The following is a 27,605-nucleotide window of genomic DNA, read 5'->3' on the forward strand; positions in this document are numbered from 1 at the left end:
CTATTATTTGTTAATTGTCTTTGCAAAAGCTATTCTAATGGGAAACTGTTAACGTTTTAATATGAATTGCATATCAAGATCTTCTTTGGTGCCAAGATCTTCTTGGATACATCCTCCTTTCAACAGTAATTCGGGCGGTGGAAAATTGGATGGTGTTAACAGTTATAGATATTTTTCAAGATATTGTAAGTTGTTGTTTTCATCTTCCACATGATCACCACCAGCTGTTTCAGCATAGTCTAGTGATAATGCATTTAATTTGCCATGTAACCGATTAACAGTTTTCCTGTTAATTCATCTGACTTTATCACTTCTCGGTGCTAGGATTGCCCGTGTACTCATTTCTTCGGTTGATAACCCTTCGGGATGAAATTCTTCAGTAAGATTTGAACATAATAAGTCTTCTTTATTTGGGAGTCTTAAAGTGAGGAAAACATAAAAATTTATAAGAGATGAGAGAACAGAAACTGTGTCTGTCAAAAGCATTCACACGAATGAGAGGTGAGAGCACCGTGTGCGTGGTTGAAAATGGTTGAGAGGAGGGCAGGACTTGAAAAAATCTCATGGCAAAAGTCACGTCTCGCGAGACTTGAAAAAAATCTCTTGGAAATAGTCTTGTCTCGTCTCAGGATTTTCTTTTATAACAGAGTGATTTTTTTCGGTGTATTCATGTAAAATTTGAATGCAAAGATTATTGCTGATGTCATATTCGTTTGTCTGTCTGAACAGCTCGGCTACTAAGGATTTTGATGAAATTTCGAGGAAATTTGTCGGTTACGTTCAATTTTTTGAGACATTTCACTGTACAAATGTTTGAAATCTTAAAAACTCAATTGAAAAGAATTGGTGAATTTTCAAACTAATCCATCTTAAAACAAAGCACCATTCTGTAAAAAATCAGTTACGTCTAATTTACTGTTTTAAATTTACTTTGAAAGTGGTAATCATACCTTGGGTAGTTTCCTGTTTTACATGTCCACTAGCCACTCTCAAAGGCAAATCATATCCTCAGTCACGTAGGATCGAACTTCAGCATACTGAAGATTTTAACTCTCCATTTGGCACTTCTTTCTAAAAATGTTATATTGTGTTTAAGAAATATGAAGTACACTTGCCAATAAACCCTCCACAACCAACAATTAGCAATAGGACATAAAGGAATTTGTATGTCACTTGAGTTTGAATCTCATGACTATTAAAGCTGTTTCAGCCATGATATTGTGAAATTTAAATGCATGCATTTGATACTTTCTAATGCTGAAACATTCTGTTGTTGCTGTCATGTTAATGACTCATTGTTATGCTTAATAAACGCAAATGTGTTTTCTGAATATTTGAAGGCTGAAAATAAACAAAAATTAAAAATAATCCAACAGAATGTTACACCATGTGTACATTTTCTGAGTTCTTTTTTGTGGATTCTCAAAATGAGAATCTGATGTTCTTTCTCATTTTTAAATAAACATCTTGGAGTCGTGATGATTATTTCAAACCTGTTTTATATGTCACATGTTTTTATGCAATATTTATTGATTTACTAGGCCTATTTTTTTTTTTTGTTCTGAAAATAGTATATGATATTAAAAAAAATATTGTTTAGAAATGTTTAGGTCTTGGTGAGTTATAGCAACTGACTCTTTCTCTGCTAAAAATGCCTGCTTCAAATAATATAATGGTGTCTTCAAGTTTACTAATCATCCCACTTGAGCCAGTGCTCAGGATAAGATCAAAATGTTCACTGCTAAGGGACAAGCACAGCAGTGCAGGCTTCTGTGGAGCTGATCAGATTGGTTAGGAATACAATTAATTAGCTGAAATGGGAGCAAAATTCTGTAACAATCACTCTTCCAGTAACTGCCAGTGTCATCTGGTGGTTTCCCTGGAATTTCCTTAAATGAAAAGATATTTTCCGTTGTGTGGCAGTGCTCTTGCAAACAATATATTTGTTATTTTCATTAGAAACTATGTTTTAATAATAAAACGGCAACAATCATGCACAATAAATACATTTTGTTCTTTCATGAAAAAAATGATTAACGAAAAACCACTTGCCTATAGACAAATTGCAGACCCTTCGATTAAAGAGTTTTGCATAGGTTTCAGTGTTTTATTTCTTGTTTTTTATGTATATTGGATTGCTTATATTCATGCTATATTTGTAACTATTGCATACGGTACTAGGCAGTATTCTTTCACAGATAGTAATGTTTCGTGTCTGGTTCTTTGGGAAAAATGTACCCAACTGTAAAGAAATCCTTCGAGTATGTTGACAGTACAATTACAGCACCTTTCATCTCATCTTTTTTGATAGATACTTAACCAGTTATAAGAATAGACTGCAGACATTTCAAGTAATAGATAGTTTAGTCATTATATTCCTTTAGGTGTAATTTTCCACATTACTTTTCAACTAAAAGCAAATGTGTTTAAAAATTAATCATATTTACAACTGGACAGCAACATGGATCCAGAGCTACTGTACTACACTGCTTTGCGCTGAAATGACCAGTAAAACAAATTAAGGCCAAACTATTTTTCATAATGGCATTGTTTCTGTATGGTAGTGATGTCTCTCGCATACCAGTGTCTCTCTTTTATAATTAGTGAGAAACATAAACGCAAATAAAAACAAATCTGCTTCTCGGGTCAGACAAGTTATTTCTTTAAGTGGGGGCTAATGACAACTTCTTGCTCTGTGCTGTTCTCTTTCCTGTTCTACAGGCCCAGTCTATGTGAAAGTAGTGTGAATAGTTGAACATATTTTACACCTGGAGTGAAATTTAATCCTAATTTTGAGCCTTACCTGCCAACAAGCAGTCAGGCAAGGTGGAGGATGGCTCTTGAATGCTATATACACCATGAAGAGCTGAATGAATTAAAAACATTCATTATTAACCCATATTTGTTGCTTGCAACTATTTCTATTTGGATTCTGAGGGTAGAACACGTAAGAACACTGCCAGGCTTATAAATGCCTCCACGAATGTCTTATGAATATATATTAAGAACCACATTTAGTCTAAATACTAGATGAAAAATAGCAGATTAACTAAACTACAACTGGTTTACGGTTTATAGGATCATCACAAAGCTAGATCCTAAAAGTGAATGAAATGTCAGAGAGCCTGAGCTGTCCTAAGGTGCTGTGTGAAGAGATGCAATTTTTTTTAAAGCATTTACAGCATGCATGCAAGAGCTGCAGCCTACACAAAACATGGATGCATAATATTCAAACTTCAGTTTCATTCATTGTCTCTGTGTATATGTGTATTGTTTCTCTTCCTCTTTATTGCTTCATTTTTGTGATATTGGCTCCATGCGTTTCAAATTCTTCCACATATGTTTGTCCTGTGTGCAATCGACTACCATGCACATATTGAGTCCAACTCTTTTTCAATTTGACGTTTATCCACATAGCTATCAAATGGTCTTGTGGCCTACTTCCCATCCACCTTACATTCTTTGACCATTTTGAAATGCGTTGGTTGCTCATCCTCAATACGTGTCCAAGCCGTCTCTTTTGTCTCTCGTTTACAATGTCTGTCAATGTTCTCTTCACTCCCAGACATTGTCTGGTTTCTTCATTGTGCACTTTCTCTATATTATTTCGTACACAGAGAATCTTTTCGAGTACAACTATTTTGAACATATGTAGCTTGTTGTTTAGATTTTCTGCGAGTGTCTGTGCTTCACAGTCATACAGGGTGATCACTAGGTACCATGTAGTACATATGGATTTTTATATTCATGCTGAGTTTTTCACTGCTAAGTCTCCTCATCACTTATAAAGCTGTAGCAGTTCTAATTTTAATGTTCAATTTGCTGCAGCTGTCATTTCTTTAACCAGTCTGCTTGTCTCAATGGCGTGCCTCTGAGCAGAATTTGTTTGTTGTGTACGTCTTTGTTTCTGCTTTCATATGCTTTTTACCATTCTGTTTTAGTATCACTTATCTCAAGACTGTATATGGAACTTCTTTTATCAACTTTGTCAAGCTGGCTTTGTGCTTCTTGTATGTGCTCAGCCAAGAAAGCTATGTTGTCTGTGAAATGTAGGTTGTTGATTCTTCTACTTATATAGATATATTCATATTTAAAGAGCTGTATGTGTTTATATGTGTGCATAATATACTGTGTATGTAGAGTCTCTTTGCTGGGGAGCAGATACAGTTTAAGAAGCTCACTAAGCAAGCAAATTACTTTCTTAAAATAAAGATCAAATTAAGTAGTAAGGAGCATGGTGACAGACCTGAAAACCATATGGTCTCCAAGCAATCCCACTTGCATAACTTGGCAAAATTCCTCCCATACAGCCTTTGCAAACCTCTGTGTGATGGTTCATACTAGGAAGATGTCACATAGTCTCTAGAAAACTTTGCCAGCATTGCAGTTGAGCCTTAGCTGCAAATTTTATTCAAGAAAACATTTCACCAGAAACAATATCCTTTCTTGTTGATTCTTTGAAAACATGCTTTGTCTGTAAATGATGATAATCAGAATTTACATTTTTTGTAAAAAAAAAAAGAACAAGTCCTTAGGTTACAGCCTTGGGAGTGGCAGCAGTGGTGTGCATTTTATCAACTGTGCTGTGCTTGTTGTGCTGACTGCCATGTTACTAAAAGAAGGGCTAGGAGAGCAGGCAGTAGTTAACAGAGAATATGGAAAGCAGCAGCTGTCTTTATTCCTTCTCATATATTCTCAGATGCATTAAAATTTCAAGGCAGATTAATCCTGGATTCTTTAAATCTTTTCAATTTATGGTGTGCATCAGTTACCTTACACATAGTTTTAATGTTCATTTATGTTAATTATACATAGAATTTAATATTATTACCATAGTAGCTCTAGATCCTGAAGAGATGAGCATCATAAAGAATTGGTCTGCTCCTGGAACAGTCAAAGATACAAAGTCATTTTGGGGGGGCTTCTGGTTACTGTAGAATATTTACAGAAAACTTGCACCCTTTATTTGAAGGGCCCACTGGAATGAGAGGTTTATATCAGAAATCTCACCTGTACAGGAGCTCTGTCTGTATCATTATTGAAGGGGCAAAAGTAATAGAAAGCATTGCTACATTTTGTATAAAATTAGTATATAACACAAATGTATTCATTTGAGATTTTTCAAGCTGAAACTGAAGTTTCAAGTTAAGGTTGTTCTACTAGGTGGTGGAGATTGCTTGACATGTTACATGTTGATTAGCTCATACAAGTTGGAATTACACGCTATACATGTGACAATAATAACATTAATAATGACCTGCAATATCAAAACCATCATTTGTTTCAATAAAAAGTGAATTCAAAAAAGTACCGTTAATCCATCTAAGACAACTCTATTAATAGCTTGAGATTTAGAGTGTACTCATACATTGCAACTTGTTTACATTCTTCTAATAAATTAAAGCCATATGTAATGTAGTTTTTATATGTAGAGCAAAATACATAAGAGAATGCACTTGATAAATTGCACATTTTAATTTCCATTATCTCCCTGTTGAAGAGCTCCTTTTGTTAACATAACAGCTTTTGTTGTTCTTAAACATTTTGAAGACCTGTTTTATTTGCACAAGTTTAATAAAAAATCTTTTCAATAAGTGATGCATATTATCCGCAAATTTTTGTGTTTGTCATATTTAGCACACATTTGGTCTTGTCTTTATGCTGCAGGACAAACTAAAACATATGGAGCTGGAACTAGACGAGGAGAGGAATACCGTGGAGCTGATGACTGAGCGGGATACCCGCAGCCGAAACCAGGTATTCTTTACTTTTTGCATTTCCCTCCCCACCAGTTTCTATGAAGTTGAAAAGATTTACAGTTAATTAAGCTAGAACTTTAGGTAGAGCCAGGCTTATTTTTTTTTTACTTACCTGTGATAAAGGATACAGTGCAGAATGGCAAAAATTGGTGGACAGCCAGGGTGCCTCAACAGTGGGAGGACCTGGGAAGAGAGCTTATTCAGGACATTACCTCCCCCTCGGCACTAGGTGGCAGCCTCCCTGAGTTGCAGATGTGCCTCAGATTCTCACAGGGCTCCTTAGGAGGTGGAGTGTGTAGCAGCCCTGCTGGGTTCCGTGGCCAGTGCCAGGGGGTGCTGCAGATACTGTTGAGCTCTAGGTGGCAGCACTTTTGCCACACCCGGAAATGCTGCCGGAAGAATGTCGTTGGACACTTGGAGCGCTTCCGGGTGCCCTGTAAAAGGAGCCAGTCACCACTACTCCAGGAGTGGAAGTCGGGAGAAGGTGGGCAAAGCTTGCTGGAGGACAAGTGGAGGCAAAAAGAGAGGAAGACAAAGAAAATAAAGTGTTTTGTACAGTGTGGTGCCTGTGCTTAAACTGTGCTTTACAGGTGGGAAACAGGGGAAGGTGTTTCTCACAGGTTAAAAGGAAAAAAAAAATAAGAATGTACGGGAGTGCGCTCTGCAGGCCACAACAGCAATTTTTTTTTACAGTAATATACATGGTACTAACTTCTGCATAAGAAAATCTTACCTTTATTAGCATCAACAATAAATCAATCCACTATGTTTAATAAAATTGTTCTATTTGAGTAAGTGCAGCATAATTGTATACAACACATACAAATCTCTTCTGTTTAAAACTTGGTGAAAATGCCCTCTTTACCTCTAGAAATATAAAAATAAACAGTCTGGTGGTACAGTATTTAGTGCTGCAGCTTGAGGGATAGAGCATCTAGGGAAAACTGGGGAACATGCAAACACTACATTACATGATTATTATGATTATGCGATCGTAAAGCATAGTAATGGGTCCGATTAAGAAGAAAATAATAAACACACTGTAAGTTAGTCTGGAAGAAAAACAGGCTTAATAATTTGACTCACAGAATCAAAGATCCTTATGTATAATTTGATACTATCCGCATGTATGGTGTTCGCGTCAATACCCCATATGTATGGTGTTCACGTCAATACCTCGACTCAATACAAGTTAGAACCATGCGATGGGACTCTGCCTCTGTAGTTAGAACATAACGTGGCCAACACGCGGACGCAGTATTGCATGATTGGCTAAGAATGTTCGAATGCTCCAGTGACACTGCTGAATGATCGAGTATAGTAAGTCGGTGTTGGTTGGAGCAGATAATAGCAAGTTTGGTTGGTTTTTGGAACGTTGGTTTCGTGGGGCATACTTTCCAGGACTAACATCATCGACTGACTTAAACCCTTCGACAGCTCCGGAACCGTAAGTAATTTAGAACGTATCGCCATTTGCTTGGTACGTCGAAATCCATCTTTGGGCAGTTCGGTTTTGACATACCGTCCTTCTGACATCTATTGGCAAACTGAGTAATGACAGCTGAGTATTAACAACTGTCATTGTTTAAATTTTAGCCGATCGCAGATCTAAAATGACCACGGCAACATAATTATTACTCCGACTCTGATTAGAGTCGTAAAATACGGTTTGTTTTGAAAATTTGTTTGCCGAAAAAATCAAATGAGGTGCGCCAAAGAGCTATGTTCACGTCTTGCAGCCCTGTTTAAACAGTAAGCTGTTCATTACATCAGCCGAAAATGTCTATTTTAAGCACAAATCAGTGCCATGATAACAAAATCATTTCAAGGACTTAAAAAAACAAATAATTATTTGCAGAGAAAGTATGGATTTCACAAACGTAGAATTTGTAGCCCGATTCAAGCGGGCTCCCAGTTGCTATTTATTTATATTTCTGCATGCAGGATCGAGACACTGGACAGAATTCTGGTGTTATGCCAACACTCTCATTATAGCATATTATCTTTTTATATGATTTACCATAACACAGTGCCATGGTGGTACTATCACATGATGCCCCAGTGTCACGATTCTATCCATTACAGTCCATTACATGTTGGGCAAGCAGGTTTGCAGGATCTGCTGAATTCCCCTTTCTCATATTACTTGGCTGTGCAGCTCTGACATTTTAGGGCTCAGTGTGCCTGTGCTGTGCTGTGCCTGCTTTAACAGAATCAGTTAATAAATGCAATTTATTTCAGTTTTAAGATTTATACACATTTTAATTAAAATTAAGGTTAATGCTTCAATAATTCAACATTAGCCAATGAGCAAGAGTGTAACTATACTAAAAACGTGTGCCAGCCATGTGATGTATGGCAAACTATTGGTAAATTTGGTAATTTTTAATGGAGTTTATTACTTGGAGCCTTTTTTTGTGAATGTTAATGAATGATATTTAGTATTCATGTATATTATTTCTGAAGTGAGAATGAATAATGACTCAGTGTCTTGTTCAGCATTCAATGATGCAGAGATTTCTTTGTTTAAATGTATAGTCAGTAAATGTAATGGCTGCTGTAGCAAACAAAAAAGTCTTGTGCACCTTAGTTGTGTTAGGAGGTAAAAATAAACCATTTCGGCTAAAGTTTGCATGAGTGAAAATCTTTTTTATACTTTAAAACCAGGTGTCATGGTTTTCTTCTTGCATTCTCAAAGTTCCATGTGTTAAGTTAATGACTAGTGTCTGCATGAGGCCACCTTGCTCCGCAATGGACTGGCACCCTGTCTGTGTCTGCCTGGTCCTGAAATGTCATATTTGATCACGAGAGGTGAACCTATAATAAAAACCTGTTTATGAACAGGAATAAACTTGTATAGAGTCAACCATACATTTTGCTGTAGGACCTGAAGGACAGTCTCATAAATAACTTGCTTAGAGATGGGGAATTATTTTTGGAATGCTCCCCAGTCTGTCTTTGAAAAATTCTGGTTCGGACCAACAAATTGATTTTCCAGGTTTAACATATAGTAATGGTGGCACTTAACCACTGCAACTTTAGCCCTGTGAAGATGTTTCCCATTCTTTGTGTTCACTTGGCTAATTTATATCTCCAATTCTTGGTGTCCTTTTTGTGGTTAACTCTGTTTCTAAAGTATAGTTTAAAGGAAAAAAATAAAGTTACTTGCTGAAAAAAAGCAAATGTTTAATCTGATAGTCTTGCATAAGCACATTATAGTTTTTAAGTTTCTGTTATGGACAAAGAAAAGCATTTTTTTTTTTTGTTCCAAGCCATTAAAAGTGTTCTGCTTAACTGTTGATTTCATAGAGCTTCAGAACAGTTAGCTGTGTTAATGAGAATTGTTAATAGTTTAGGAACTGGCAGCATAATTAACTGAACAAATGGTAACAGTGGTAAAGAGATACATAAGTTAAAATTATTTGTGTGTTACCGTGACACTTTGATTAAGGGGAAGTTCTGCATTTGATCCATTGTTGTTCATCATGGTGCCCAAGAATGGAGATGTGTCAATTAACCAACATGCAAGTAAAGAATTTCACTGTACTGTATACACACAACAATACTGTGGCACCACCCTATGAAGGTTATACAGCCAAATAATTGTGTTTCAAAGCACATTTAGTACTTTTTCAGCCTGGAAATAACCCATGCTTTAGTTTCTTTTGCAGATGTGCACTAATGCAGCCCTTCACTCATTATTATGTAAGATCTAGATCACACTTGGGCTCTTATCTTTAACTCTTTTATGTTTTCTATTTTGGTATTACCTTTTAGATTGACCAACTTCGAGCTGAGTTGATGCAGGAGAGGGCAAGCAAGCAAGATTTAGAATGTGATAAAATCTCACTGGAAAGACAGGTAAGAGATGTGATAAATCTGTTTTTCAAGAGTGTTATTTTTGCCCTGCAGAAACTGTCACTATTCAGAGCAGCTGATTTTTATTATTATTTGTTTTACTTCACTCTTTACTGTTTATCTTTTATCCCCACAATCAATTTGTAGTTGTTTAAAAAAAAAAAAAAGTGCAAAATGAACTCATTACCTTTTATTTATTTGAATGGCCCAAACCTCTCAAATTCATAATTGTTAGTTTTTATTTGCATTACCATACATTATACATTAAGCATAGCTAATTCGTTCTTATTGTTAAAATCAATTCTTTGCCTAACCATATTTTCTGCAGAGATATCGGAGTAGCCTTCAGCTACTGTACTTCTCAATTTGAAGGAATCCACATTTACACTCCCAAAGCAATCGCCCAGTTCTACTTGTACACACATCCCTATTGTGTGTTTTTAATTAATTTTATTTGAAAATGTAGCATTACGGTGCACAGTTCAACCAAACAAATGAAAATAACATAGTAAGTATAACAGTATACTATGGGAGCATTATGTGAAACACAGCATTCAGCCCACACCCAAGCAGGAGAGCTTTACGACCAGAGTGTCCCATCTGAAATGTTTTTTATAGGATAAAACAGTAAGTAAAATTAAAAAGGCTCAGTACAGGCCTGGGATTATGTTACATTATAATAGCAAGTTCTTGTCAAGTTCAGAACACATCCTAATAAAGAGAACTGGGTTTTCTCTGGTTTAAGTTATAGAAGGAGGATTAGAATTTTCCCAGATTTTCGACATAAGACTCCATACATGTAATGTGGTGTACAGCTGATTTTCCAGCACACTTTTAATCTATCTGGTATTACTTCAGATATTGCTGTCAAGACATTAACTCCAGGGCTATTCAAGAGGTATATGCAAAATGTTTGTCTAAAATGTTTTAAGTTTAGGATGCAGGCCCTTAACAATATTAGTCGTGGATTGTATCTCACCCTGGGTATATTTTAGACAATTTTAAAAGACATGTGATCAATGAACATTTGTAGGTTGAATTACAATGTGCTTGGCCCATATTTATAGTAAGTAAAATGTTTTCTATGAATGTCTAATTTTCATTCTTGTTCTGAAATTGTAAATGAGACATCCCTTTCTTATGGAACCATAAGATTATTAAGGGGTGTGCTTTTTAAAATTTGGCTATATACTCCAGAGCTGTTGTCTGAACCTTCATCCACACTAGCCAGCATTCCCTTCAGGGATAAGCTATAAGTGACCCATATAGGAAGTCGACCAGGTTGTTTTTGACAAAGTTTTTCTTTTGGCCGTCAAAGTATAGGCAGATTAAATGACTATCTCAGAGTCTCACTGTAAATTCAGAAGCAGAAATTCACTGAACAACTTTGGCATTAAAGTCCAGTGCCTTGGCCACTACCCCACACTGCCTCAGTCACACACTATTGTTTGTCATTGAATGAGAGAGAATGACTCTAATCTTCTTTTCTCCTCTGGTTTATAATGGAAAAAGAAAACTGCTTAACATAACTGTTAATTTTGTTTTAAAGTCCGTGAATTATGACTTAAATTAGATTGAGTTCTGGTGAAGTAAATTAATGTTAATGTGTTTAATATTTATTTAATCATTGACAAAACAACCTTAGGAACTGTTATGATGTACACTAATGATTAATATGATATTTATCTTTGAGAATATCTTCACTCAAATTTCCAATTTTTTTACTTCCAACAGAATAAAGATCTTAAAGCACGCTTGTCAAGTTTAGAAGGAGTCCAGAAACCCAACGCCAGCTTCTCTCAGTTAGAGGCCCGCATTCAAGAATTAGATGATCGTCTTCAAGGGGAGGAGAGGTGAGCTGGTGTTTTTAAAAATTTTAACTCTAGTCTTGAATACATCTATCACAACTGCAGTGGCACTTCTGGGCTGCACTCCTTCTCAGACCTGTTTACACAAAGAGATGTATAGTATAAATTAGACGTAATGCCCACATAATTCAAAACTGAAAGTTTGCCATCATTAGCGAATTCAGAGTGCTTTGTAATATATATATATATATATATATATATATATATATATATATATATATATATATATATATATATATATATATATATATATATATATAATCTACTTTTTATACTTAAAATAGTTATAAAACCCTGTTCTTGCCAACATATGCTGTTTCTTTTCAGCAGATTCAGGTAAAAATTTCAGGTAAAATCTGTGTAGCTAAACTTTACAGCTGTGTTTTCTAATTATGAATTATCATACATTGGGAGGAAAATATTTTCAAATACATACTCCTTAATAATAAGGTTTATAACAAAAGCTGTCAATTCTCATATTAGCTGTCAATCTCCTATTATACAAATGAATGCCATTATTTGTGTTAATCTGTTGTTACAGGAGAGATTCATCTCTTTAAAAGAAAAACAGTTCAGTTTTACAGTCTTTTGAATTTAGCTGTAAGCATTATGTCCAGTTTTTTATTTTTTTTTTGTTTTTTTTCCCCCCAGTAGAGGGCATACTCGCACCAAAAGAAAAGATAGCCAGTAAATGATAGTGTGTGAAGATGCTCATACTGCTAAAGCTGAATTTAATGTCCCTGCTAATAGCAAACTGCATATGAAAGCATTTTCCAGAGGTAGTAATAGGTGATGTATTAAGATGTTAATTGCTGTTACTTCCTTTACTTATTCCTGCAGGGAAAAAAATGCTTTGCAGTCGACAAATCGCAAGTTGGATCGTAGAATCAAGGAGTTGACAATACAGCTGGATGATGAGAGACAGCAGTATAATGATCAGAAGGATCAGGTATGTTGTAGGTTTTTAAGACCGTACAAGCTCATGGTCAAGAAATGTTATAAATATCTACACCATAGCTTTAGTCAAAGCAAACTTTAAATAAGGTCTACAATTAATGAGAATGCAAAGTCAGATAGAAAGAACGTAAAAAAAAAAAACTTGAAAATAGGAAATGGAAAGTCTAATAGATGCTGTCTTAGCACTCTGTGATTTTCATCTTCACTGGTGTTGAATCATTTGGAACATAATGTTTTGCTGTTGACAATGTGTTCCATGCAGTAAATGATATAGTAGATTTTGTTATTGATACAAAATAATCTGTGGAAACGGCATTTAAAAGTACTGTTTCTTATTCATTTTTTTTTTTTTTTTTTTACAAATTTTGGTTTATCCTCTTTTTCTGTCTCTCTTGCATTGTTTTTCTGTCTTCTGGATGTTAAGAATAGCAGCGTTTCCATTAACTTCCTTAATGTACATTTTGAAATTGTGAAACAAAAAACCTGTAATGGAAATATACTGTATGAATTTCGAAAAACAAAACTCAAAATTCACAAAAACGTTTATCTGCTCACTTGAGGTGGTTTTTCTCGCAATTCGACAAAGCAATAATTAGTAAAACTGCAATGGAAACACTTTTTTTTTGCATTTAAGTCACATGACATAATGTAAATTTTCAAACACCTGTGCAAATGTGATGTGGCGAATTACAGCAGTATCATGAGCACTACCGGGTCACCCAACATTAATGTCCCTGATCATTAATGTGTCATCAACAACCTCCTTTTCTGTTAACATAATCCCAATACCCGTCACTCGTGCACGAATAGGGATATGTGAGCACTCGATTGCACTGTGCAACTAAGGTATTTTGTATGCCTTGTAATTGCGCTGCAAAAAATGCCGTGCCTTTTCCACATCAGGTAAAGTGAAGTATTGGCTCATTAGTTCGGAGAATATGGCCTGACAACACCCCATATTCACACCTGCGAATGGTGGTTTTACTCACACCAAAAGTCTGGGCAACAACCCTGTACTCCACACAGGTAGGCAGATTATAAAGAGCGATTTTCAGACTATACAAGTTCATGGTCAAGAAATGTTGTAAATATCTACACCACAACTTTAGTCAAAGCAAAGTTAAATACAGTCTACAATTATTGAGATTGTTAGAAATGAGAATGCAAAGCCAGACAGAGAGAACCTGAAGGTCTGGTTCCCACATATAAGCTACAGTAGGAGCCACAAGAGGGCCTATTGCGGTACTTAATTCCGTGAATGTCGAGCTGCTTATTCTAATATTTTTTTTTTACCAACAGCTCCTCAGTAAAATCACTGTGGACGATTTCACAGACAAATCCGTAATACATGGCCTCTGTCAAGTATAGGGAATTCGCCTTTCCTTAATTGTATTCACTTGCTTGCACAGACAATTCGCGTTTGAGTTTTGTCAACTTTTTAGACGTATCTATTTAATTTTGCACATAACTGCAATGGAAACGCGGCTAATGACTATGAAACTATACGTCTGAAAAAATTGGTCAATATGACAAATGAACAAAATTTTACCAATTTGTTTCAAAGAAAATACAAATAATATAAAGCAGCTATTAAAAAATCTATACCAGAAAAACAAAGGAACACTTAAAGTAGATCTTCAAAAGAGTTCAAAGTCAAGTTGACTATAAAAAAAACTAGCCGAGCGAAACAAATATGTAACGATACAATGATAAGTCTGTCTGTTTTGATTGTGTCGTGCATTTACAAACCTCTGTGCACTAGATGTGCTTTACATCATCTATTCTTTGTGCTGCTTGTTGCTTTTCTTCTTTGAAACATTCTAGTCCTGTTCTGAACTACAGATGACATAATGTACACTGCACAGTTTACTATCTTACACCAGCCCTTTGCCTTTGTTCATTGGACATTCCCACCCTCTTAGACGTCCTATTGCTTTACATAGAGTATACAGAGACAAGGGAAATGTAAAACATCCAAATCATAACAGAACAGGCTCACATCTCCAACAGAATATCTAACAAATCCTAAGGCCTAAGACAACTATGCAAGAGTTAGTTTGTCAAGGATGAGATGGGAGAAGCCCTGCTAAGAGAATAACTTCATGTGCTTCACATAGGTGTGCTGCATGAGTGAGTTTTTTGCCAAATGGCATGGGAAAGGCAATGAAGCAACTGATATGTTTATCCAAACTTTAGCTGATGAAAATATTTAACTTTTGGGAGTGAAACATGCCGAAAATACCACATAGGTATGACTACAAAAACTAGCTGAGTATATTCAAGTGACTAAATGAGTAGACTAAAATGTCTTGGAATATGTAATATATTATCCAGTACAGATTTTTAAACCCTGTTGTAGCTGGGAACATTACCAAATGTGTAGTTCATCTAAAAATTAAGTTTCTTGTCATCTTCTGGTGTTATAAGTGAGAAAATAGTGGTGTGTTTTAATCAAATGAGTCTGCAAAATCCTAAAAAGCACTCATCCAGAATTCATGTCCAAATTGCTTCAGAAAGTTTTGGCCTGACCCTTGGTCAATACAGGAAAAAAAAATAAATTTGACTATTATCCTTAAGTAATTCATCCATCCATTATCCAACCTGCTATATCCTAGCTACAGGGTCACGGGGGTCTGCTGGAGCACAGGGAGCAAGGCAGGAAACAAACCCCGGGTGGGGCGCCAGCCCACCGCAGGGCACACATATAAACGCACACCAAGCACAATTTAGAATCGCCAATCCACCTAACCTGCATGTCTTTGGACTGTGGGAAGAAGCCGGAGCACCCAGTGGAAACCCACACAGACACGGGGAGAACATGCAAACTCCACACAGTGAGGACCCGGGAAGCAAATCCTGGTCTCTTTACTGCGAGGCAGCAGCACTACCACTGCGCCACCATGCTGCCTCCTTAAGTAATCATGATCATTTAAATGTGCCAAACATTGATGCCAGCCTATACACTGAAATGGTGGTATGCAAACGTCAAGCCCTAGTTTACGGCCAACCAAGTTGAGGAAATTTGTAATTATAATATGGTAATGTTCTAGAAATTGCCAGTCACAGTAATAAAACTTTCATTATTGTTATTATTTCTACACACTGCCTTCTATGTTTTCTGTGTCTTGGATGGACCTTTAAGGTTTGTTTTGATCTGCTCTACTTCACGTGGCTGATTCTTATGTAACTGGTCTGCACCGTCTTTCTCACACTAAAGTTTCACAACCTTTATTATCCCACACCCCAGTTTTGTCTCTTTAAATTCCTTGATGACCCACGAACAGCACTCACAAACCACCACCTTGGTGAAACAAGTGTGCTTAGAATTAGGAAATGCATCATGCAGCACTGCTGATCACTTAGGCAACCCACCAGTGAACCAAAGGTGGCAACTCAGCTGCTAAGAAACAGTGGCTTAGGGAACCCATTCACAAATCAGTGATGGCAACCTACATCCCACCAGTGGCTTGATCCGGTTGTTGAGAAACACTGCCTTACATGGACCCAGTGTGAGGCTGCTAAGATGTGAAGATTGATTTGTGCTACTTCAAACCAGCGATTAGTATACACACTGGTGACCCTCACTAGACCCAAAGAGCCTCAAAAGTAATACCCTGAAAAATTTGTAACCAACATATGGCCAAATGGCTTGTCTCAAATGGAGCTGCAAGACAGCACATGACTGTACTTCTAAACTGGCATACTGTATAACCAGCCCATGGGTTATGAACAAGTTCTGTACCTGCTGACATTTGTAACTCATTTTTGAATGTAAAGGCAGAACTTAACTAAAATGTCAGTTAATGGAAATATCAGCAAACGTGCGTAATGCATTATTACTGTTTTACAGAAAATGTTTTCTTAAATAAAATGAAGTATCATTACTGATATTTCAAAACACAAATGAATCATGGGTACAGTGGCTATAAAAGGTACTGGAAGTTTTCATATTTTAATGTCATACAATATTGAATCTCAGTGGATTTAATTTGACTTTTTTGACACTGACCAACAGAAAAAGAATCTTTAATGTAAAAGTTACATTAGATCTCTGCAAAGTGGTCCACATTAATTACAGGGTATCCCCATAAACATTTATGTAGGACAGCTCATAGTTACTGATTTATTACAAAACAAAAGGCCTACAGTGAAATTCTTACTTGTATTTGTTAATTATCATGTAATACAATGCCATTTTCTAGCACCACCTTCCCTCAAAAAGTCAGTAACGTTTAAACTGGCACATGAGCAGAAGCTCCAGACAATTATGACTTGCCAAAGTCAATTGAAGCCATCAGATTTCTACATAAAAGTAAGAAAAATATGGATTTTTTTTTTTTACATTTGCGCATTACTTTGACCATAAATAATTTGATCTACATTCAAGAAACCTATAAAAATGTGCCTTTTTCATATTTTTATTGATTCAGCGTTCATTGTGTGTTCAACAAATTCATTCAACAAATTAACCTTTACATTTAGTAACCATTGACCCCTCATTCAGAAACTGCGATATTTTCTTTACAAAGCCTTCAACTCAGTGCTGCCCCTTCTTGGACTGACTAAATCTTTCCTGTCACACCACAATATTTCAGCTGAGTTCAGGCAGGTTTATATTTTCCCACTTATCTTCTGTGTTATCTCAGTTTTTAGCAGAATTTACATGAGAGCTCACAAATAAATCCTCGATATACTCCTTTGAAATTTACTGATACACCCCAGAGTTCATTGATGTATTGTCTGTCAATGACTGCAAGTTCTGGGGTTGCAGAGTCTACAAAAAAGCATGTACACGTGAATGTGAGTGTATGTGACACGCACTCTCGCATACATATCTATAAATATATATACATAAAAATACACACACACTTCACATACTGATTATGTTTGCTATTAGGCTTAAAAGTAACGATACTCGTTTCTCTGTGTTTTGCTTCATTAGCTTTCTCTGCGAATTAAAGCCCTGAAACGACAAGTGGATGAATCTGAAGAGGAAATTGAGCGGCTGGAAAATGCCAAGAAAAAGGCCTTACGGGACCTGGAGGATCAAACAGAGGTTCGGGAGCAGCTGCAGAACCGCCTCAAAGCTCTGGAAAAAGAGACATGGTATGCCATATTCCACAGTGCACTGTGTTCTCAACTTCATCTGCTGCTTTTAGGCATATGGGATTCTGATTTAAGGTCCACCAGTAACGACATGTGCTATTGTAAAGTTAATATGACGCCCAGGGCAGTTCGCCTTTCTATCTAATGAGAATCCTTTTGATTTGTGCTCTCATTGTTAGCCTTTTTCTAACAGAATGGCAGCTTTACTGTACTCTTGCTTTTATACTGGGATGCTCTGATTGGGTTTCTTTAGGGCCGATACTGATCACTGATTTGGTGTTAATGAATTGCCTCATTCTGATAGCGATTCAATTTTTTTTTTCCTCTGTCCTGTTAAACTTTTTACACTACTCTCCCACATAACGTGGAATGTAGAATCCTTATATTCTACTGTATATTAATAAAGTATTTTTGTACTTAAAATATAGTCCTTAGGTGTTACCTGTTCATTTTTTATTAACAAAGTGAAATTCTGTAGGCATATTGTTCAGTGTCCAAAAAATACTAAAATAAATAAAATATCTTTAAAATAAATACTTTTGCAACTAATAAAATATGTACAGAATATATATATCCCTAATCAAATTGGCATAAAACAGAATAAAATGCTTCTCGTAATTACAAGCTGTCATATTGTTTTAATTTTTTTTCTCTAATGCAATTTACATTTTTACTATTTGTCTTAAGAAACAAAGCATATATTCTCACACATTAATTTCATTAATTCATATTGACCCTTAAACACTGCTTAAACATAAATGTATATGCCCCTAAAGGTTTTAATCATTTTTAATCATTAATTGCACAATAGCTTTTTTGTTTACTACTTTATATTTACTAGATTTAAACAGTTTTTTTAAACAGTGTATCAGCTAGACCAGGGGTCCTCAATCACGGTCCTGGAGAGCTGCAGTGGCTGCAGGTTTTTGCTCCAACCCAGTTTCTTAATAAAAAGCACTTATTGCTAAAGTAACACTTCTGCTTCACTTTAGTGATTTTGAGCCCTTATTGCTTAATTTTGTCTTAAATAGCTAGTTTAATTATTATCAACAACATGCAAATGACAAGAGAGAGCAGCATTTCTCCATTTAGCTTATTTACATTTACACCTGTGTGTATTTATCTGCACTATTGGGTTTAATTAAATACTTGGAAGAAAAATGAAGAGAAAAAAGTGAAGGACTGAGAATTACTCGTCCGTTTTAGCCTTCAAATCATTTGCATGATAGAAAGGGAAAGAAAATCTAGGATATGAGAATGACCTGACATAGCAGAGTTAATTTAATTTCATAGCTTGTTAGTGCTTTATTGACAAAAATTGCTTTCTAATTAAGCAACCAGGTCAGAACAAAAACCTGCAGCCACTGCGGCTCTCCAGGACTGGGATTGAGGACCCCTGAGCTAGACACTCCTCATTTTTGAGGTGTAATTATAAATACAAATTACACTTTTAATTATGAAGTACTTGTTTGTTACCAAAACTTATACTGTATAACACACAGAATTAATAAACGCAGTACAAACCTTAAAGAGCAAATCTATCAAGTGTTCATTAAATTTTTAATCAAGAAGATACAAGACTAACATGTTTTAAAAGTTTACAAGTAAAAAGCCCATTTTTTCTGTTGAGCTAACAAGCCTATTGTTTACTAAGCAGTAATTTCAAATTCTTCTTTATCTTTTCTATTTGTAATTGAAAATGTGAGCTGCTGTGCTAAATACAATCTTGCTTACCGTCCAAACTCAGACAAGCAGCGTTTTAAATTAAAGGACAAAATAAAAAAGGTCTGAATTTATTAAAGTAGCTTTTCTGGCAGTTTGTCTAATTGTACGTAATGACTCCTTAGGTTCCTTTTTCTGTGTTCACTGCTCCACTTTCTTTAAAATAAAGGCTAATATTCCAGTCTTCTCTTTCTCTGTACTAAAGTCTGCCATTCTGCTCTCTGTTTACAAGTCAAGTGCGCTAGCTCAGTTACCGTAATACCTCACGTTAATGAGCATTCCAGCTAAATTACTTTAAAGTTTAGAAAACCATTAGCTTAAAAAATATTTTTTATCGTTCGATAATTTACCGATCACTGATTGAGTATTCTGTAGTGAAAAATCAAATGATTTAAATCAGCAGCCGATCGATGACAACATCACAATTTTATATAAAGTCATTTTAAAATGCAGTTAAATAAACATAGTTTTTGTTGTTGTTGTTGTATTCTTTGCAGGCGTAAAAACCAGCGCCCAAACCTGGATTCTTCGAAGCTTTTAGTAGATGACCTGAGCTCTGATGAAGATTACGACAGTGCCTATGGACCTTCGTCGATTGCCTCCCTGCTCACAGAGAGTAACCTTCAAACAAGTTCATGCTAGCGGGTCCTCTGAAGTCATGGGTGGCCCTGTACACCTAGGATGCCAAGTCCAGACCTCTCTTTTCTTCTTTTACCTCTAAAACCTATTTGCAGCAAAAAGCCTCTGCCTTCAGCCTGTTTCCTGTTAGTCTGATTTTTTTTTTTTTTTTTTTATAATATTTGTTGAATCAATTTTTTTTCAAACACATAACTGTTAAAATACAATGTTTTATACTTTATTCTACTCTGATTATTAAGGCATTTTATGCTGGTTGTAGCCACAAATTTGTTTTACCTTCAAGAACATAAGCTTTGTTTTAAATTAAAATTATTTTTTTAGTCAAAATTATAATGTTTTTCTTATTTTAAAATCGATAATGTATTCTATTTGAGATTATCATGATCCATTACTTTTTATTTCTGGCACAAGAAGTTAATCTGTCAGTATTTAAGTCTTCATTATCGCGTAACATGTTTTGACTCTTTGTTAATTAACAAAATGTGGTATTTTTACTTGTGGGAAAATCTTTTTTGCTTTTAGTAATGATACATTTGAGCTGTCGTCAAAATAAGAAGAATGAGAAAGAAGCTTCAATGCTGGCAACTCTGTAAAGCAAACGTAAGGTTGGTTATCGCAGATCCTAAAAGTTGTAACGTCTCATGAACTGACTGGCTAAACTGTGAAAAGGGATGCATTTGTTTGTCTGCTTGTTTTGGAGGGGATCCAAATCCTTCATTGTCCAAGTGTACGTATAATGTCATTCTGAAGTTCAAGATCAGCCGACTCACAAACGATTTGATAAAAGAAGGGCCACATCTCAGTTTGTGGATCACGTTCCTAATGGCTGAGGTGTGTAGTAATGGAGGCCTCCGATCAGCAGCCACGCAAGTTCAGGAGCCGTCCTGTGTCTTGAGCAATGTGCATGAAACAGCAGTCTTGTCTTTTATTCTTCCGTTGTCACGTTCTCGCGTTTAATTAGCAGTTTATTTGTCTGATCCTCATCTCTTGCAGCCTACCTCGAACCTGGAGCCTTAAGCAAGGTGAAATTAGCCACCAAAAAATTCAGTTTCTCAAAATCCATCCTTTAAAGTTATCCAGAACTGCTGCCTTTGCGGTCTGTGGCATCTCTAGGACATTTCTAGACCTGAATTGATCTTTTTTTTATTATTATTGTTTTAAAGTGCATTATCTTGGATTTTTTTTTTTGTCATAAAATTATTTTTTGTAAAAATTTTGATTTTATTTTATAGTTCTAATTAATTTCAGATATGTATATTGAAGATATTGTTTTGGAATTACTGTATTTGTGTAAATTAAGTAAAATGTAATAAAATGGTGCCTGTTGAAAATCAATTTTTAATTAATAAATTATATATCTGTAATTTCTACATCTGGTATGCCTGATTGTTAATTTGGCTGTAGAAGTTTTGCTCACTTCAAGTTTGATGCAATGACATTAAGTGACTGTTAGAATCAGATACCATTGAACTAGCAAAAAACTGAAGATTGCATTTATTAAACTGAAGCTACATCCGCACTTCTGTATTTTCAGTTCAGAATGCAGGTGTTACTCTCTGTTTTCATCGTTCATCCACACTGCCCCGATGTAATGGAGACTTTTCAAAACGCTCATCAGTGCTGTTCGCTTTTCAAAGCACTGGCTCAGTATTGTAATGTGGCTTTGCGAAAAAAGTAAACTTTTAAAAATTGCAGACTCTAATCACGCTCAGAGTTTTTATTATGTGGTCTTTCCCCGATTGGCCACCTTTCACAGAAGAAGCCATGATCCAACATAGCAGATATAGAGGAGTTGCTTTCCATGGCACTTGTGTTTCTTACCTGTATGCATTGAAATTGTGTTTTATACAAATTAAATGCTGCATTTGTGGGCAAAAGGAAAATACTTTACTGTTTGCTACAGTTTTTTAGATTACAGTAAATCCTGTGGCCGACGGCATTGCCATCCTTTCAAAGATTTTTCCATTGATTTGCGCATACCGGTGTAGGCAAACATCTAAATCATGTGTGTTTTTGGTTGTTTTAGTGCACACGGAGAAACTTCTGTAAACTATTGTCACACACGTGCGCATGGGAGGCAGCTAAAGCGCTTGAGTAAGGGCAGTTCCGAAGCATGCCGGGATGTGGCAGAGTGCACTGACTCTTTTTTTTCCCTTTCCTGTAGACCATTCACGGGTGATCCCACCTGGCTCTTTTGACGTCACTTCCGGGACCGAGCCTATGAAAGAAGACCTTGCCGGCCCCGGCCCCTGTGATGTTACATCCGGATTTGAACCAATGGCTGAAGACCATGAGCCCGATCCATATGATCTCACTTCCTGTCTTCCGCTTGAAAAACCTGCACGTTTTCCCTAGTCCCTCAGTTCTGTTTTGTGCATATCAGTGCTGTGTTTGCTAAAACGTTACTTTTGCAGCCAAGATACCAGATTATACGGGTGGCTGCCCCAAAACTTTATACGACTCGGTCTCATATTTATGACACTATGTAAAAATGCTAGTGTGGACAGATATCATTTTAGTTTAAAAACGCCATTTTTAGATGAAAACGTGCTAGTATGGACAAAGTGTAAACAAAGGGAAGGTGCTAAAACATACTTCATTGTGAAAGAGCAGTAAAAGGAGAAGAGTGGCATATAGAAACCTCCGGTTTTGCTCTACACTGAAAGACTTGCTATTTTGTGTTTTAAAATTCATCATTTATAAAGTACTGTATATACTCACATATAAGTCGGGTCTTGAAACCCGAAAAATTGATCATAAAATCAGACCCCAACTTATACACCCATTCAAAAATTTAAAATTCACTTACTTTTTTTTTCTTCTTGCCTCCTCCAATCTCACATCATTTACTAATTTTTTTTTCACCACTTCAACGACTTTTAATTTAAAACCAGCTTCATATTTTCTTCTGATTTGAAAGCTCCATCGTAGATAAAGGATGCTCTTGCAATAAAGGTGTATGAGGGTGTGAGATACAAAAAACACAAATCTGTGCAAGCGTCACTTCGTAACAGTTCGGGTATTACCGTCTGGTCATGTAGGCACCATGCATAGACAAATAGGCCGTGTGCTCCGTGGTTATTCTCTCAGGTGGGTGTTAGCATATCATAATCTCTTGGACCAATAGCGCAAGTTTTCCATATTCGACTTATACAACTGACATTATAAACTACCGGAAATTATACAGTAAAATCATGCCCCGAATTATTCGCAGGAGAACTTAAATGCGAGAATATACGGTAGGCTGTCCTTAAATAAGGGACAACAATTTTAATATTAGCATCTTTTGAGAATTAACTAAAGTACTCTGCGAGGAATGCTTGTAGTTCTGTGTTTATCATGTTGCCCTTAATTCTTCAATGTTTAATTTTGGCAGGTTTTCAATGGAAAACTCGTAGGAAAAAGAATTCATCTTCCTAATGTTGAGCCATGGCAGAATGGTCAGGTACAAAAGTGGAGTAGGAGATTATGAAATGCAGATGCAAAAAGAAGTTGTCCTGTTGTCAGAATGCAGCCAGGTTTGACTTATTTATGGTTTAAAATATTTCAGATGAAATATTTACCAACAATTGTGACTAGTGGATATGTATTTTAATATCACATGAGGCTGTAATGTATTGTACAGAATTAATGACGTAATGCAAGGTGTCCTTAAAAAGCACAGAGTACCTTAATTCTTTAAAATGTCAGAAAGAAAAAGACTAAAATACAGTTGAGCACTTGGCTGCAGTATCTATGCTGTTGTGCCAGGAGAGGGATTTGATTTAATGTAAATGTGTCACAAAAACTGCTAAAATTATAAGTTAGATACCTGAGGAGTGTAACGGGCAGGCCTGCATATCCCAGCACCCACTGCTTCAAAGTGATTTAAGTGTTTGATCTCATAGCCTGGCCAACATTTATATTCACAGTAGAACGTGCAGGTGTCCTTTCTGCCTGTGTTCTGCCCCAACCTCCCCGTAGAGAAAGGCAAACCTCTTCAGTTATGAGTGGGTATGATAGCCCTGTGGCAAGTGGCTCAACAGGCTTGTCCCCAATGCTTTTTGAAATAGTTACCAGGGCCCACTCAGAAAAGTGAAGGGTCTTGTGCCAGATTGTCCATTGGTGAACTGCACCCTCCTAGGCTTCCTCAGCCTTTTCAATGCATTCTCCATCAACTAGTTATTTTGCACTTTAAGTCGTTTTCTTCTCCCTACTTTCCTAATACACTTGGCTACTAACTGCCAGTTGGCATGGGCTTTACGCTGCCCTGAAGCCCTCTTATTAGATAACTTGACCTTGTGGTGCTGCCACCTAAAAAAAATCGAAACTCGGTCAGCAGATGAAGCAGCAACACTGGCCAGTATACTGACTGCATACATCACTCCATCCTTAAATATTCAATGCCGTTTCATTTTACAGTATGTCTGTAGAGCTACAGAAGGTACGATTTTAATTTTTATTGTCCATGTAAGTAAATCATTCCTTTTATGTTGATGTGTAATTTTCCATTATTTAAAAATATAAACACATAGGAAAAGAAGTCAACAGCAGCAAAAAGCATGAGGCAGTCAAGTGAAGGCTGTGCCGGGGTAACCACAGTTCAGCATTTTTCGCCACGTTTGTTGTGTGAATTTGGTTTGTTCCAGCATGGCATCCCAGTAGACATGACTTAAATTAAACTGCATTTTCATACTCCATTATTTTTTATAGTGAATTTTCTGCATTGAACTCCATCACCAGCAATCTTGGAGTACAGCCGTTAGATCACACCGGCCATGGCGGAGCCAGCTCTCACATACTGTATATTTTCATGTTAACGTGCATAGCATAAAATCAAATATGCCATCTTTTCCTAATCTTTTTGTTAATGTTTCCGTTACATCTTTGGCTTCAATTTAAAGATCTCACCCAGACCATGTTAAGACCCCCACAGGCCCCTTGGTGACTTAAGGAATTAAGCTCCTTTACAGTAAATTGAACTTCTTACTACCAATTCAGATTGTGGACTCCTGGTTTCTGTCTTGCAGCACAGTAGTTCCCACTCGTTATGCTAGCGCTCAGACACTCGGATCGTTTCCACGAGTGGTGCGGACGGAATTTCAGTGCACAGCACACAATCATTTCCACAAGCAGGGAAGGATTTCAGTTGTTTCCACAACAAGGTGAGGTTTGGTGGTTATCCCCTTTGATGATTTTGGCGCTCATTTCCACCAGCCTCCCTTGGTGATTTGTGTATGTGGACATTTTCCACAAGTGAATGGGATGAAATGAGATGACCTCTTACTGTCACATGCCCCCTGGGTTCACACCCAGAACGCCCTGATGGCAAATCCTCCTCTGGATCTCATCCGGCACTTCAAAATGCCTGTGATGAAATTACATGAGGTCTCCAAACATCGCTTACAGGTCAATGCATTGCAAAAATGGTGGTGTGATGGTGTGGGTTGGCTCCTTGCTCCCTCTTCGACTTTGGGAGCCTCTTGAGCTCAACACCGTTGATAACGTAACCAAGATGAGCTTAGCAGATGAGGACAAAACACCCATGAAGTAAGGAGATGTTGAATAGTGCTCAAGTGTGCTTTTAGTAAAACAGAGTTCAAAAAGTGCAGTACTCTAAATGTTCCATAAATAAATAATCCATATAAACAAAGGTGGGGTGAAGGTTAAAATTTCAAATAAAGAAATCCATTAAAATCTGAGGTTAAAACACAAGCAGGAGACTTCTTTAAAAACACTAGCCTCGGTGCCCCTTTAAAACCACCTCCTCCTTGTCTTATCATTTTGCGGATCTTGCAGACCAAGGAGAAGTCTACCAGCAGACACAGACAACCTCTTGTCCTAGCTTGTGTTTCCGTCACCACTTCCACGGGGAGACACAGAGCTCTGCTCCGCTTGTACCACTGCCAGTCCATCGGCTCCTCCCGGCGACATCACATTCCTGAGTCCTATGGTCGCTCCTGCTGACCGTTCAGCCCCCTCCCAAGCACTGGCCACACATGCTCCTCCATGGGGCTCCATACCCATCCGTTGGCTTCCTTTCCTCTCACTGGTTCTCTCTCCCACTCCTGCCTCTCTCTTTTCCTTAGTTCGTTCCTTTTCCCTCTCGCACTCGCACTTCCCTTTTTAAACACTGGAACATGGCATAGCCCTGGTAATCGGCAGGTCCAAGCATCAATTAGGGATGTGGGGGATCCTGCACCTGTGCACAAATTGCGGAGCAGTCCACTCCCGCATCGCACACGGGAACCGCTCTCGCCACATTACCACGCTTCAACCCACACACAAAGACGCGGATGCAGCAATTGTTTATTTAAAATGTCAGTCAGATGTAGACCTTACTTTACCAGAGGTGACAATTTTTTTTTTTAATTCCTTCTGTTTTCAAACATATAATTTACATCCCAATGCTAAAAAATATGCATCTAGCAATTGTGCAGTTTCTTTGTGATTTAAATTAATGTTTGCATGCAGCCAGCATCCATTATCCAACCCGCTATATCCTAACTACAAGATCATGGGGGTCTGCTGGAGTAAATCCCAGGGCACAAGGCAGGAAACAAACCCCAGGCAGGGCACCAGCCCACCACAGGGCACACACACAAGTTAGGATCACCAGTGCACCTAACCTGCATGTCTTTGGACTGTGGGAGGAAATTCACGCGGACACAGGGAGAACATGCAAACTCCACACAGGGAGGACCCAGGAAGCGAATCCGGGTCTCCTAACTGCGAGGCAGCGGCACTACCACTGTGCCACCGTGCTGCCTGCAGCCAAAATATGTTCTGGACTTCCCTATTATTTTGGAAACAAAACAATTATGATGTAAGGGGAAAAAATAACTGGGTATTTTAGCATGTATTGCTGTAGGAAGCCTGTTGTATAGCATTTAGTATGAGTGGGCACCCTGTGTTATTTAAAGAACAGGGATCTATCAAAGTCTGCTCTTCACAACACATTTGTGGAAGTCTATCCTGGCACGAACAATGGAGATTTCTGAGGACCTCAGAAAAAGAGTTGTTGATGCTCATCAGGCTGGAAAAGGTTACAAAACCATCTCTAAAGAGTTTGGACTCCACCAATCCACAGTCAGACAGATTGTGTACAAATGGAGGAGATTCAAGACCATTGTTACCCTCCCCAGGAGTGGTCGACCAACAAAGATCACTCCAAGAACAAGGCATGTAATAGTCGGCGAGGTCACAAAGGACCCCAGGGTAACTTCTAAGCAACTGAAGGCCTCTCTCACAGTGGCTAATGTTCATGTTCATGAGTCCACCATCAGGAGAACACTAAACAACAATGGTGTGCATGGCAGGGTTGCAAGGAGAAAGCCACTGCTCTCCAAAAAAAACATTGCTGCTCATCTGCAGTTTGCTAAAGATCACGTGGATAAACCAGAAGGCTATTGGAAGAATGTTTTGTGGACGGATGAGACCAAAATAGAACTTCTTGGTTTAAATGAAAAGCGTTATGTTTGGAGAAAGGAAAACACTGCATTCCAGCATAAGAACCTTATCCCATCTGTGAAACATGGTGGTGGTAGTATCATGGCTTGGGCCTGTTTTGCTGCATTTGGGCCAGGACGGCTTGCCTTTATTGATGGAACAATGAATTCTGAATTATATTATTAGAGAATTCTAAAGGAAAATGTCAGGACATCTGTCCATGAACTGAATCTCAAGAGAAGGTGGGTCATGCAGCAAGACAACGACC

At 37.2% G+C, this 27,605-nt stretch overlaps 1 protein-coding gene across 1 annotated transcript in view; it reads left to right on the top strand.

Annotated features, from left to right (window-relative positions):
• LOC120524695 (cingulin) overlaps positions 1 to 20,952 on the top strand; it is a 136,073-nt gene extending 115,121 nt beyond the window's left edge. The window contains 6 exon segments of the mRNA XM_039746520.1: positions 5,668 to 5,757; positions 9,537 to 9,620; positions 11,352 to 11,470; positions 12,326 to 12,434; positions 17,385 to 17,548; positions 19,768 to 20,952. Of these exon segments, the coding sequence (XP_039602454.1) occupies positions 5,668 to 5,757; positions 9,537 to 9,620; positions 11,352 to 11,470; positions 12,326 to 12,434; positions 17,385 to 17,548; positions 19,768 to 19,912 (711 nt within the window). The 3' untranslated portion in view covers positions 19,913 to 20,952.
• The last annotated feature ends 6,653 nt before the right edge of the window (positions 20,953 to 27,605 follow it).

The sequence above is a fragment of the Polypterus senegalus genome, chromosome 1, assembly GCF_016835505.1.
Source record: "Polypterus senegalus isolate Bchr_013 chromosome 1, ASM1683550v1, whole genome shotgun sequence".
In the NCBI taxonomy this organism is placed as follows: Eukaryota; Metazoa; Chordata; class Cladistia; order Polypteriformes; family Polypteridae; genus Polypterus; species Polypterus senegalus.